Below are 13,341 nucleotides of genomic sequence, written 5' to 3'. Positions count from 1 at the left end.
CTTCGAGGTACTAGATGGGGACACTTATCCACTGATAACAAGGTTACATGACATTTAGAGTAGGCTAGCCTAGATGCTCACAGAGCTTGACGTTATGTTTGAATGAAATTCAACAACAACAAACATCACTAGGCTACTAAAATTGTATTTATGTCATGTAGCCCCCTAGACGAACGGACTGACTAACTAACTAAAGAGCGCAATATCAGAGATACGAAAGCGAAGTGGATTTGCTCCCGCGTGATAGGCTATATTTCAGCGCCGTGGACAGCGCCCGTGATAGCGTCATTAGAATGAAGGCATGAGACTCAACTGCCATAGGCTAATTGATTCAGACAAACTCGTAAATCGTGCGACAATGTTTTTTAAACTATCGTCACTTTGTGTGTAAATGTCCAATGAATTGAGTTAAAGGTCTTTAGGAAGTAAACCCAAAGGACAGTTTGACTGTTGTCGTTCCTAACGGCTTGTAAATTCCCACGCAGGCTTGCGTCCCCGCGGGCGGTACTTGGTTTAATAAAATCAAGGAAGGAGAATTACCAGGGGTACGTACAATCACCCGTCATTGTGATTGGATGTTACTGATCAAGGGAACAGCTTATGCTTAAATGGTTTTGTGTAGCATTCCATTTTGCTCAAGTGTTGTGAACACGAGCAGATCACTGTGATAAAGAGAACACAAACTGTATCCCAATAACGTCTGAAGAAATGTTCATATCTAAAAAAAAATATACAAAGGTGCGTTAAACATTTTTAGAAAGCCTAAACAACATGGAAATATTTGTAGTCAATAGACCTACCGGTTGGTCAAGTTTCATGTAGACTAAGCTAACCATTTAAGCCAACTGCAATATTGGTTGTTTTGGATTGGAATGTATCCTAAAAAAGCAGAATGAAACGTCTTTGTTTCTCATGTAATTTCCTATCAAGGAAGGAGAGAAACAAAAGCCTATCTTAATTAAATGTATAGGCTAATGCTTTTTCCAATGGTAAAAGATTTTAGTCTGCCTGGCTTGGTGAGACTTTTACTTCTTTTTTTTCACACTCATTTAAACTGCTCAAAGGAAGAACTAAGGAAGGAATTGCACAATTGGAAATATATGAAATGCAAATATTTGAAATGTAATTAATGCACACAAACTGTCATGAAAACATGAAAAGGAAACGTCTGGTTTAAAGCTGTATCCTGTTTCATGTAACTTAGTTGTGGCCAGTATAGTAGTCTACCTGTTCGCACGCCGTACTTGAGCGTGTCCCTGCAGTCCACGAGGATCTGCTCGAGGGACTCTGGCTGGTCAGAGAGCTCGAGGTTGAATCCTTCCATGCCCTCGAGCAGCTGGTGAGGGTGGTGGAAGTCCAGAACCTTGGTGGAACGGTCAAACGTCTTCCTGACGTAGTTGGTGAGGATGCCCACAAGTTCCAACAAGAACTGCATAGTCGCCTCTTCTCCGTTTTTGGCGGGAAGTAAGTCTAGAAGAATAACGGAAAAAGCATTTACAAAACAAAAAGAACATCGAAAGTAGAGGCTGGACGCCCTTTTACAGAAGAAGGCCTATAAATATAGGCCTAGGCTACGGTTCACTACATGTTAGAACATGTAAGAATTAGAAAACTAACGTGTAGGGTTATATTAAAAGTCTAGCAAGAATGAACTCGTTATCTCTCACCTCTCGCGAACATGTTGGAAAAATCGGTCTCAGTGCGACGGAAACGGGCATCCCGGTCGCTGTTGTCACAGGAATACAGGTTCTTCTGGCGTTCTGAGAGTGAGCCTGCGAGCCGGCCTTCCTCCCCGAGACTGTTGTTCTTTTGCAGGAACCCTAGGGTGTTACACAGAGGGGCACGAGAAGGGGAACATGCTCGGTTACCACTGCCCAACATCGCTAGATAATAACCCTATAATAACTTCTATTCAGAGACCTGAGTTTATCTATGTATGTTACAAAGGCAACACATTATTTATGGTGTCCTCTCCCAGACAGCGCTTGTAACCCCGGGTGGTGATCCCCTCAGTGGATGGGTTTTGGATCAATTTTATGGAAGAGGGTAGTGTGTGTGTGTGCTTGCATGGGTGTCTTGCCCTCAGGCTCACAGGCCAGGCAGGCTCAGGCGCTACCCTGCCCGGTGACATCCACCCATAACCCAGTCATGCGAGAGCGAGAAATACCCAATTTATTCCAGCGGTGAATGTCCTCCTGTCCCCCCGGACTTTTCACGCCTGAGCGTGCAGGGACTGTGTGGAGGGCCCGGCGCAGCGTCCATGTCATTATCGACTCATAGAGCAGATATTATGGAGTGGAGTTAATGAAGGATGTAGATATTTTACGGCCTCTGGATAGGTTAGTCTATTGTTAATGAAAGTCCGTGTCTATTAATAGCCCATTGATCTTAGAAAACAAATAGAGAGAAAAACCTATAGCCTAGCAGGCTACCACCAGAGAAGGTCATTTTAGGCTTAATAATTATGGAAGGATTTAAATACTTATTTTCACATCGTGCAGTTTTCAGTAGATTATTCTATGAAAATATGATATTAAAAATGTTTTTGCAATATCGAATAAGACAGAGAGAAGGCTCTCTCAAACGCTATCTCTGTTTCAGAGCTCCATTAAAATGTATTCGGCTAATCTCGGTTGGCACATTGGGCACTTATTATCTCACGAGAGCAGCGGCCTCGAAAAAGCTACCGGTTGATATGGTTCTCGTTAATCTTCCTTCATCCACAGGGCGTATTTCTTTACTGATTGATAGGACCTGACAACTATTATGGGCTGTAAATCCACACTGACATAGAACAAAATCTAACACTCGGAACCATTTTATGATGACCATTGTCACTGTTCTGTTTTTTCCTCCTCATAAAAAAAATATTTCAAACTCGAGCACAAAGCTATATTTTTTATAGAAACGAAATAATGTCTTTATCGTGCATAAAAGTACCCTATAAGCACTTAGCCCTATGTCCACATATTCAAATGATACGGTAGGCTATGCAAATTATTGGGCCTGATGCACAACGCACACAAATGTGAAAATGACTCATTCGGGCCAAAACAATGTCCTCTATAAAACGAGTAAATCAGTTGATCTAAAAAACATGTTTCTTCGTGCATTGTGGTGAATTAGTTCGTTATTAAGGTTATGTTCAGGTTTACGAGGGTGGTTAAATTGTGTTATTATTCTCCGGCTAGGGGACGTGCTCCACATTAAGGGGCAGGTGCCCTACTTCTTTTGGCCCTCGGTACGAATTATAGGCCTGCATCGTAACTTTCGAGTTGAAATCCATTTATTTTAGGCTAATTACATCCCCTCTTTGTGTTTGGATTGAAGCCATGATAACAATGCCTACATTTCCTATTAAATGACATTGACATTCTTGACATTATCAAATCCTGCCACAAAACAATATGTAGGTCTGACAGTGAAGGTAGGAAGGATTTTTAAAATAAAGGATATTTTTCTCAATGTGTGAATGCTGACTGACGTCAAACCATCCTCGACGTATAGTGCCCAGGAAAAACAGATCGTCTAAGAATCCTGTTGGAAAAACACTGGATTCAATCGTTTCACCTTGGCTTGATTGGATAACAGAGACCTTATGGAACCTCCCATATTTACCAAACCTTAAACTCCACGTCATCTCATCGACATCGTCCCATTTCATTGAAAAGGCTCGCAGGTGGTATAAAAATAAATCAGTTTTGCATGAAGGGACCCAAATCCATAGTCGCCTCCAAACGGAAAGGAGAGGAAATTAATTATTTAAAAAAAATCTATGATAAGGCCTTTATAAAATAAAAAGCTAATAGAAGGTGCAATATTTAGGCCTAGCCAATATGCACAAAACATGTTAACAGCTAACTCAGCATACAAAACAATTAGCCTATATTGGACACATCCATCTCGCGATAACTCTGGTTTGTTTAGACATGTTTCTATATTTCTGAGGCATATTGTTACTTGCCGTATTGTGGGCCTACATCCTATCCTTAGCTAACTGTAGAGATATGGATAGGAAGAGACATGGGGTGGTCGGCGACGGAACCCCGGCGCACATCGCGTGGCCTAAAGCTAATCGCTAACTGACCTTTAGGAGATGAGAATGTGGAGTGACAGTCCGGGATATAGTATCCATGATGGTTTATGGGTCTAAAACTTACCACAGATCTTCAAACCCAGTTTCCGCGTGCAGCCTTGCATCCACGCGTCATAGTCTAAAACAGAATGTTTGGGGAGAACGTTTGAAAATCAAATTCTGAAATATATGAATAGTGTGATTTGGGTGACAGCGGATGAGTTTTTATAAAGCGTATGGCAATGCATGACACAACGGAGTGAAGAAGCATGAAGCAGATATTTGCAGCAGTAGATCTTTGTCTTGGGGAACTTCACCCTATCTCGCGGTTATTATTCCTCAACATTCGAATGGTCCGAATCCACACAGTCCAATCATAATGGGCCATCAGAGGCTCACCGATTTAATAAATACTGGCACGCACCCGGCGAGAGGCGGGTTGAAATAAACACCCGTGAAATGACCTCGCGAAAGAGAGCAGATATTAATTAGGTGAAACACAGTATTTGACTGGCGGGAGCTGGCGATGTCTAGTTGGCTGTTCGGAGACACACACACAGACACGCACACACACAGACACGCACACAGACACACACACACACACACACACACACACACACACACACACACACACACACACACACACACACACACACACACACACACACACACACACACACACACACACACACACACACACACACACACACACACACACACACACACACACACACACACACACACACCAGGCAGTATAGTGAAAACTAGGCTAATAGGCTACCTTATTTTGGAATTGTATGATGGAGAATGCCATCATAGCAACACAAAAACTCCAGCATACAGAGCAAAGCGATGGGACGGTAACAAGGCATATCTATATGCATATGAGCTTCATGATGGTGTTATTTGTCTAGGATGCAAGACCCAGACATAACGGCTCGAGGTGTCACTCAGAGCGCATGAAGGCGAGCGCTCCCCGAGACACACTCACACACAGACACCACGAGCCGCCTCAGGTCAGCGCGAGTGAGACAGAGCGTGGCAGCGAGATAATAGCAACATCCAACAGCAGCAGCAGAGAAACAGGCAGAGCACAAAAACAACATCACAGCCTTTTTCAAGCCATTGTGCACTCTGTCAAACCTGAAAAAATGTCAGACGGTATTACTGTTCTAGCCTATGATGCCATTTTTCCATATTAGGTCAATGGCAGACACGTTAGCTGGTTAACTAGCCCTCAAGCCTATACATTTTCCAAACGAAATATGGCTAGGGCTGTAGAGAGGAGGGTTTGGGTCATTTTTCTTTACGAAAATGTAACTTTCAGTGGTAGGCTAGACAAATATGCTAATATCAGTAATCCGATTCTAAATGTCCCCTTCTCTCAGTGTTCCGTGGCTAAATTTTCCAAGCGGGTCTCTACAAAACGAGTGCAAGCCATCATCACGAACACCGGAGTGGCTGCAATTACCAGCCATTCCCTGCGTAATTGCGCGGTTAACAGCTCTCTCATGGAGGACTGACTACATGATGCAAGGATTTTGAGGGGATAAATTATTATTTTTTAAATAAAAAAATCTGAATTGAAATGCTTGCAATTCAAAATATCGTTAGCCAATAAATAATAGCATGAACATACATTTAGGCTATTGGTTATAGGCTTTACAACATACATATTTTAAAACCATTATTTGATAGGTCTGGTTAAAAAAAAGAAGCAAAAAAGCAAAAGGAAATTCGATAGGGTTATTCCAAATAATTGTATATTTTATATTCCATAACTAATTCCTTTCCGGATCCATAGCGCTGAGGACATTATAACGACGCTCTTTGAGGCGATTACAGGAGGTCCGTTTCTCAGTGCACGCCGCTGATCCGTTAGACAGCGGCAGGCAGCTGTGATAGCTCTGTTTTTAACCGGAATGATTAACGACAGGGCCCACACGGTAAAAAGCCCGAGTGAGACTCATTTTTATCAGGCAGAGGGGAAGGGAGGGAGAGGGAGAGAGAGAATGGAGAGACTTACTTGTAGACGAAGGTCGTAAATTGGCTGAGTTGGGGTCCTGGTCCCCGCCAGTGGCTGTCGGTTCAGACGTGGCCATTAGTCCTCTGTTATTCCTGCGCGCTCCGGGATTCTTATCAGATTCTCAACGGAAATATCCAACCGGTTTCTGAAAACAAACGGCCAAGGGTTAAGATTGATGGCTCTGGATATTAAACAAATAAATAACTGCATTTATTTCTGAAAGATATGCATTATTTATTTGGAATAGCCTAAAATAGGCAACCTACGCTGAATTTGATCAGTGAAATTGAGCTTTAGTATCAGTGCAGTGAAGGGAGAGGATGATGCATCATTTGCTGTTATTATCTGCCTCTACGATCGGAATCATTTATTCTCGAACGTCAATAGGCTGCGAGCTGCATGCACATGCCGAGGGGAGATAAATGCTTTTGAACGATAATATCGCGTGCATTCAATTCCATTGGACCAAAATAAAGGCTGCAAATCTGACAAATGTATAGCCACTATATTCTACCTTATATACATTAACGAAAAAAACATGTTTTAAGCAGTAAATTGGACATAGAACCTTGTCCCCAGTGACGTTTTTATGGGTCATTAGAGCGAAATCATCCCCATCTCTGAGACATCAGTCTTGGGCGCTCAAGCTAAGCGAAGAGCACCAGACTGTCCAGTCTACTTTTTGATCAAAGAGAACGAAAACAAAGGTCTTCGTGTCTTCAATATAAAGCAAATAAATACGTCTAATCCTCAAACAAATCATCTTTATCAGACCTATTCACAATTAGGAATATGCTAAACGAAATATCCTTTCAGAATTACGCGCTATGGAATTCTTTGACTAATTTTCTCAAACAAATCTGGGTATTGTAAGAAAAAATAATATATTTGACAGACACTTGATCAATGATATTCTACTGAAATCCGTTGGAAAATGTATTGACATAAAGCATATCGATTTTTCAATTATGATGATCTTTGAATAACAGTGAAGCCAGCATCAGTTAATGTCATTATTGATAATAAATAGTAAGGCTAATGAATGAATCCTGCCACTCATATAGGTTAATAAATAACAAAAGACTGCCATTGCTATTAACATGTCATAGTAACACACTTTTGAACAAGTGAGATTTGGAAATCCGAACATTTAAGCGACAGGTCGTTTGTTAAAATATTTATGCCTTTCTAACCAATCACATCCTATTTTCGACCCCAATAAGAATGTGGATCGCAACAAATGTTGCAGTTGCTGGGCGCTGTGCAACATTATCTTTAAAAAAATAAATGCAAATATCTCACTATTATGGACAAATCAATCAATAGACCTATTACAAAAAAAGCTGTTTGGAAACGTGAGAGCGCTGGCGCTAGGAGGCAATACGCTACCTTACCGTCTGCGGGTGCACAGGTTGTCTTGTCGAGAGAAACTACCACCAAACAACCGAATTACAGTTCTCTATCCACCCAACGTTCTGAGACGCAAGACAGTTCAATGCCAACAACACCAGAATAACGACATCGAGACAAATTACATCCAGTAGCGTGCCAGTGATCCTTTTTCCCTCAAGAATATTTCATTTTTAATATATTTATTAGTGCGTGAATCGCCTATCCCCTCACGCACGTGTGAGTCATAGCATTACTTCCCTAAATTAAGCTTCTGCTGCTCGTGACAGAAAAAAAGCATACGAAAACCTCCCCACTTCCTGACAAATCAAATCAAATCAAAAATGATTTATAAAGACTTTCTTACATCAGCTGATATCTCAAAGTGCTGTACAGAAACCTGTCCTAAAACCCCAAAAAGCAAGCAATGCAGGTGTAGAAGCACTGACGTGTCCCCTTTTCTGTGACACAGGGAGACTTTTCTTCAGAAGGTGTGATGGTCATGAGAAATGCCTTTATCTCCTGTAAGATAAAATCACCAAGTGTCACTCTTGGGAAGTTTGATAAACATCACGTCCTCAATAGGCTACTTACTAACTTAGAGCTAAAAGGTGATCTTAGGGAACGACCAAAAACAACAGAGGAGGTTTTTTTTTTGTCACTTGCACCTAGATTGGGAAGGATATGTTGGCTCTAGACCACGAGGTGGCAGAAACGACTACGCTGATAGATCTATGTGGTAAGGAGCATTGGTGGTTTATTTCCAAAAATTGTGAAAGTCATGTAATAGCTCTTATCTATTCTGTATTGAAACTGGAGAAAAAAATATCCCATACCTCCTAGACTAGGCCTATAGGCTGAATAATAGAAAACAAACTAAAATAGAGTAGCCATGGTACACACCTGAGGGATCTTCGGGAATTCACCTGTAAGCTTCAAGGTCCTAAGCAGCAGGGCTCCAATGGGAAGTGTTCTCCACAGTCCACTCCACTGCCAAATGCCTCTTCTTTCACCCTCTCAGTCCTCTTTCAATAATCTCCTTCTTTTCTGCTCTCCCTCTACTTATTCTCTTCCCCGTCAGGACTTTTTAGAGATCATTGTTGCTCAACTTCCTCAGAAATTAACAGGCATTTAAAAAATGATCTGTGTCATTGCATTTATGTTGAAATGTAGAGGTGTTGAAAGGTCTATTAATAATACTGGTTGTACTAGAAATGTAGAGTACGTTTCCACTTAGTCCTTGAGTACTTCTGTCAAACAAACCCTTGTGTAGAAGAAACCAGAAATACACAGATGTCATGATGCTGAACTTTATTGTGTAATTTACATGAAGATTAAACAGGGACGTGGTGATGAGGAAACCATGTATGCTGTGATGGCCTCACCAAGGAAATGTGCGAATGTGAAATGTAAAATAGTGACACAATTGATATATATATATATATATATATATATATATATATATATATATATATACTCATACAAAAGGAAAAGAAACTAACTGATATTTCCACTGTCAGACTGGGCAGTGTGCTGGTGACTGACAGCTATGGAGAAAGGTGAGAGGGTGGACATGGTTTGTGTCTCCTCTCCTGCTCCTCTTCCTCATCTGACGACGATGAGGAGGAGGAAGAGGAGGAGGAGCTGTCTGAACTCTGAGGAGAGTCTTGATCACTCCTAGAGTCATCTTCATCACCGGAGTCTGAACAATCATCATCATCATCTTGGCTTTTCTCCTCTTGCTCTGATGGAACATTGCATAGGAACAAAGCAAAGACTTTGATGAGCTATATCAGATGTGTCAGTGTTGGAACAAAAGCCTGCACACATAGTAACTCTCCAGAACTAGGGTTAATGTGACCACTTGAATCCAACTTCCAACAATTGTCACACAGCTACAGTGGCCGAAAGTCTTCTCCCACAATAACCTTTTTGTGCATGTGCATGATTTGGAGGGAGCCACTCACCTCTCTCCAGCCTCTCCTGGATGAGAGGAATGAACTGTTTGGCTTCTGGATTATTTGGTTCATAGACCAGAACTGGAAGAACAGAGCATAGACACATCAATCATCTGGTTGGCTAATTAATTAATTATTTGGTTGATTGATGCAATGAGAGACACATTTTACCCCCTTTTTCTCCCCAACTTCGTGGTATCCAATTGTTAGTAGTTACTGTCTTGTCTCATCGCTACAACTCCTGTATGGGCTCGGGAGAGACGAAGGTTGAGAGTCATGCATCCTCCGAAACACAACCCAACCAAGCCGCACCAATGTGTTGGAGGAAACACCATACACCTAGTGACCCGGTCAGCGTACACTGCGTCCGGCCCGCCACAGGAGTCGCTAGTGCGCGATGAGACAAGGATATCCCTACCGGCCAAACCCTCCCTAACCCGGATGACCCTAGGCCAATTGTGCGTCCCCCTATGGACCTCCCAGTCGCGGCCGGCTGTGACAGAGCCTGGGCTCGAACCCAGAGTCTCTGGATGACAGAACTTACTCATCTGACACAGTTTCTTTGCCAGCACAAAGTCTTTATCCATCACAGACTTGAGGAACTGAAATCACAGACACAGATGGGTGTCACAGTCCATCCAGGCAGACCCAGCCTCTCATTGTTAACCAGCAATCTGAATTCCTCCATTAATCAGGGAAAATTACATCTGATATGAATGTATTAATTTTTAGTCAGTCTAATGTGGGACTTGGTCTGACATGAACTGAAGAGTTAATTTACCTCAGCCATCAGCTCCAGTGGAGCCCTGTATCCCTCCTCCTCATCATCATCTGCCTCACCATCATCATCATCCTCCTCCTCAGTGTGCTCTTCCTCCCCTTCTGGTTCAAGAGGGGGGAGGGGCTCCGCTGGAGGGTGAACACACATAGAGCAGGGGGTAGTTTGGGCCTGTGGCTGCACAAACACTCTTCCTCCTGCCCCACAAAACATCATCATCATTTTTCAGCAGTCATTCTCTGTTTCAATCTACCAATCTATCTATAACAACCCACTGGGCACAGATGTCAATTCTACGTTTATTCCATGTTGGTTCAACGTAATTTCATTGAAATGACGTGGAAACAACTTTGATTCAACCAACGTGAGCCCAGTGGGAATGCTCTTCTACTCTAGTAGTCCTGTCATATTCTACTGACCTGTAACAGCTGAAGCCGACTGCTGTGATTTCTTATTATCCTTCATCTTCAGGTCTTGGCTGAGGATCACAGGAGGTCCAGCGAACCCAACACTAATGTTATTCACACCTCCTGCACAGAGCACGTTGAATCTCCCAGGTGGAGTGACCTGGGTGGAAAACAAATTAGATATACAGACTAATAAATGATAAATGCAATAGCTTAGGGTTTTCTTTTTTGGGGGGTTAGGGGTTTTGTGCTTTCTTAAAGATGATTTACCGACCTTCATAGGATTTGATACTGCTTGTGTAGGAAGGCTACTTCTGAAAAATACCAAAAAACACACACAAAAATATGTAAATGTTTGCATCACATCAACTTGTGATGTGCAACTTTCTATCATGGAAACTCAACACCATGCCAGATGTTTTATGATGTAGTTAGGACTGGTCTTGTTGTAAATTCTTACCGGGGTGCGGCAGTAAAATACTTGGCTCCCACAGCTTCTAGAATCAAAAGAAGAAAGGGAGGGTGTCATATATCCAGGTCAGAGTAGAATGGAAAGTACAGCAGTGGTTGTTTGTTTCACCCTGCATACCAGATCTTTACACAGGCCTACATACCTTTAGGCATGTGTGTCTCAAGAAGTGCAGGGGCCACCTATATCAAAAGCAGGGAAAATATGAATATATGTATTTCATACAAATGAAATATTTATCTGAAATAAAATCATCTTCCCAACATGTCTTGTTTCATCATGTCTTTGACAAAATAAACACGTTTTACCTGCTTCTGTGGAACCTTGGAAGAACCCACACATTCAAGTCTGGAAACAACAACATTAGAAACTTAAGACTGACAGCGAGCAAACGTCGTTACATGTAAGCACTCCCCTCCCCTAACTAATACGTTAATAATAGTAGTTCTAGTTGATACCTCTTGGATACAATGTCTCATTTGAAAGAAATGTGTCTGTCATATCAGCGATTCATTGTGCAAGCACTGTGTTTGTCACATTGGCATATCATATTTGTAACCAATAACTCACGTTAATAACTAGCTACGTTAGCTAGCTACTGTAATGCTCAGCTGAATAGCTTGCTGGCTCACCTGCTCATCTAGCCGATTCTCGATTACTACCAAACCCGGAGCAGTCCGATAAAGTTTAACAATAAATATTTCTATAAGAAACAATATTTTGCTTTGTATTATCGATGGAGTCGTAGTAACATTATCTAGCTCACGGTGTTGCTTGCAAGTTTAGTGGCTCATAAAACACTAGAGGGAGAAAACAAAGTTTCATTCCCATGACAACGGGTGAACTCCCCCCTTCAGCCCCACGTGAGTGCCCTGGTGCTACGTAACGGCTGTTCTATGATGGTGGCGCTTTCACTTGCTTTCTTGTCAACTGTCACACAAACCACACATAAAGCCCAGGACCACCTCACAAAACGTTTTGTCAGGGTAAGAATATCATGATAAAAGGTTATGATAATGTCCTGTCTCTCTGTTCCCTCCCCTCTCTCATGTTTTTATTTATTTTTATTAAGTACACATTCTTATTTACAATGACGGCCAGGTAACAGTGGGCCTTGTTCAGAGGCAGAACGAAATAATTTTGACCTTGTCACCACTGTGTGTGTGTGTGTGTGTGTTTTGAGAGATATAGGCTACCAGGTGAAAAGTGAAATAGGGAAGTATAGAATGCTGACAGTTGATACAATCAGCTGAAACAACACAAATGAATCTCCTCATATAGGGTATTAGGTTAAACAACAACAGAACCGCCAAACAAGTACAAGTTGTAAAGCAGACTTTATCAACCCTATTTAAAGCATGGACTGGCAAGCTATGATTCTACTCTTAGATGAAACGTAGCATGAGCACTGAGTACATTTGTGTCAGCTGACCATCGGAGGGAAGGGTGCAAAGAAACACTGATTTAAAGTACAGCATCTAAGCCTCTGAGGTAGGCAGAAGATGTGGTACTGTTTAAATGAAATTCTCTCTCAGCCACCTACTGCGGCAGACGGCTGCTCTCTTCCAGAGATAGACCTACAGACGGCCAGGCTGTAGCCTGCTCTCTTCCAGGGATAGACCTACAGACGGCCAGGCTGTAGCCTGCTCTCTTCCAGGGATAGACCTACAGACGGCCAGGCTGTAGCCTGCTCTCTTCCAGGGATAGACCTACAGACGGCCAGGCTGTAGCTTGATCTCTTCCAGAGATAGACCTGCAGACGGCCAGGCTGCAGCCTGCTCTCCTCCAGAGATAGACATGCAGACGGCCAGGCTGTAGCCTGCTGTCTTCCAGAGATAGACCTGCAGACGGCCAGGCTGTAGCCTGCTGTCTTCCAGAGATAGACCTGCAGACGGCCAGGCTGTAGCCTGCTGTCTTCCAGAGATAGACCTGCAGACGGCCAGGCTGTAGCCTGCTGTCTTCCAGAGATAGACCTACAGACGGCCAGGCTGTAGCCTGCTCTCTTCCAGAGATAGACCTGCAGACGGCCAGGCTGTAGCCTGCTCTCTTCCAGAGATAGACCTGCAGACGGCCAGGCTGTAGCCTGCTCTCTTCCAGAGATAGACCTGCAGACGGCCATGCTGTAGCCTGCTCTCTTCCAGAGATAGACCTGCAGACGGCCAGGCTGTAGCCTGCGCTCTTCCAGGGATAGACCTACAGACGGCCAGACTGTAGCCAGCTCCCTTCCAGAGATAGACCT

General features: G+C 42.8%; 2 protein-coding genes across 9 annotated transcripts in view; both read right to left on the bottom strand.

Moving 5' to 3' along the window:
- Window positions 1-8,596, bottom strand: part of gad1b (glutamate decarboxylase 1b) — a 35,565-nt gene extending 26,969 nt beyond the window's left edge. Inside the window, exons 1-6 of one of the 6 annotated variants that reach the window (XM_052476457.1) lie at window positions 8,394-8,596; window positions 7,858-8,012; window positions 6,102-6,246; window positions 4,161-4,214; window positions 1,668-1,820; window positions 1,228-1,470 (exon numbers count right to left, since the gene is read on the bottom strand). In XM_052476457.1, the coding sequence (XP_052332417.1) occupies window positions 1,228-1,470; window positions 1,668-1,820; window positions 4,161-4,214; window positions 6,102-6,177 (526 nt within the window). In that variant the 5' untranslated portion in view covers window positions 6,178-6,246; window positions 7,858-8,012; window positions 8,394-8,596. Of the gene's footprint in view, window positions 1-1,227; window positions 1,471-1,667; window positions 1,821-4,160; window positions 4,215-6,101; window positions 6,247-7,490; window positions 7,760-7,857; window positions 8,013-8,393 lie in introns of those variants that run through there. The other 5 variants (XM_052476459.1, XM_052476455.1, XM_052476458.1 and 2 more) reach the window with 5 other exon arrangements.
- A 190-nt stretch (window positions 8,597-8,786) lies between these two features.
- erich2 (glutamate-rich 2) lies at window positions 8,787-11,939 on the bottom strand. 3 transcript variants are annotated; one of them, XM_035764128.2, is made up of 10 exons: window positions 11,735-11,939; window positions 11,411-11,450; window positions 11,248-11,284; window positions 11,094-11,130; window positions 10,908-10,947; window positions 10,646-10,793; window positions 10,230-10,357; window positions 9,993-10,050; window positions 9,458-9,529; window positions 8,787-9,234 (listed from the first exon to the last, which is right to left on the bottom strand). In XM_035764128.2, exons 1-10 carry the CDS (start codon window positions 11,740-11,742, stop codon window positions 9,038-9,040), a joined length of 765 nt encoding a protein of 254 aa, XP_035620021.1. In that variant the 5' UTR covers window positions 11,743-11,939; the 3' UTR covers window positions 8,787-9,037. The 3 variants fall into 3 exon arrangements, with proteins under 3 accessions (XP_035620021.1, XP_035620018.1, XP_035620017.1); XM_035764125.2 differs by having other exon boundaries at window positions 10,230-10,423; window positions 11,094-11,127; XM_035764124.2 differs by having other exon boundaries at window positions 10,230-10,423; window positions 11,735-11,938.
- Window positions 11,940-13,341: the final 1,402 nt, after the last annotated feature.

This window comes from Oncorhynchus keta, chromosome 23 (genome assembly GCF_023373465.1).
Source record: "Oncorhynchus keta strain PuntledgeMale-10-30-2019 chromosome 23, Oket_V2, whole genome shotgun sequence".
NCBI classification, from domain to species: Eukaryota; Metazoa; Chordata; class Actinopteri; order Salmoniformes; family Salmonidae; genus Oncorhynchus; species Oncorhynchus keta.
This window is presented reverse-complemented; position numbering and strand designations above follow the sequence as displayed.

Bases quoted from the DNA above. Each gene is read 5' to 3' on its own strand.
- erich2 (XM_035764124.2), bottom strand. The intron at 10,948-11,093 runs GTAAGAATTTAC...GGTATTTTTCAG, and splicing joins TATTTTACTGCCGCACCCCG to AAGTAGCCTTCCTACACAAG. The intron at 9,530-9,992 runs GTAAGTTCTGTC...CTGTTCTTCCAG, and splicing joins AAAGAAACTGTGTCAGATGA to TTCTGGTCTATGAACCAAAT.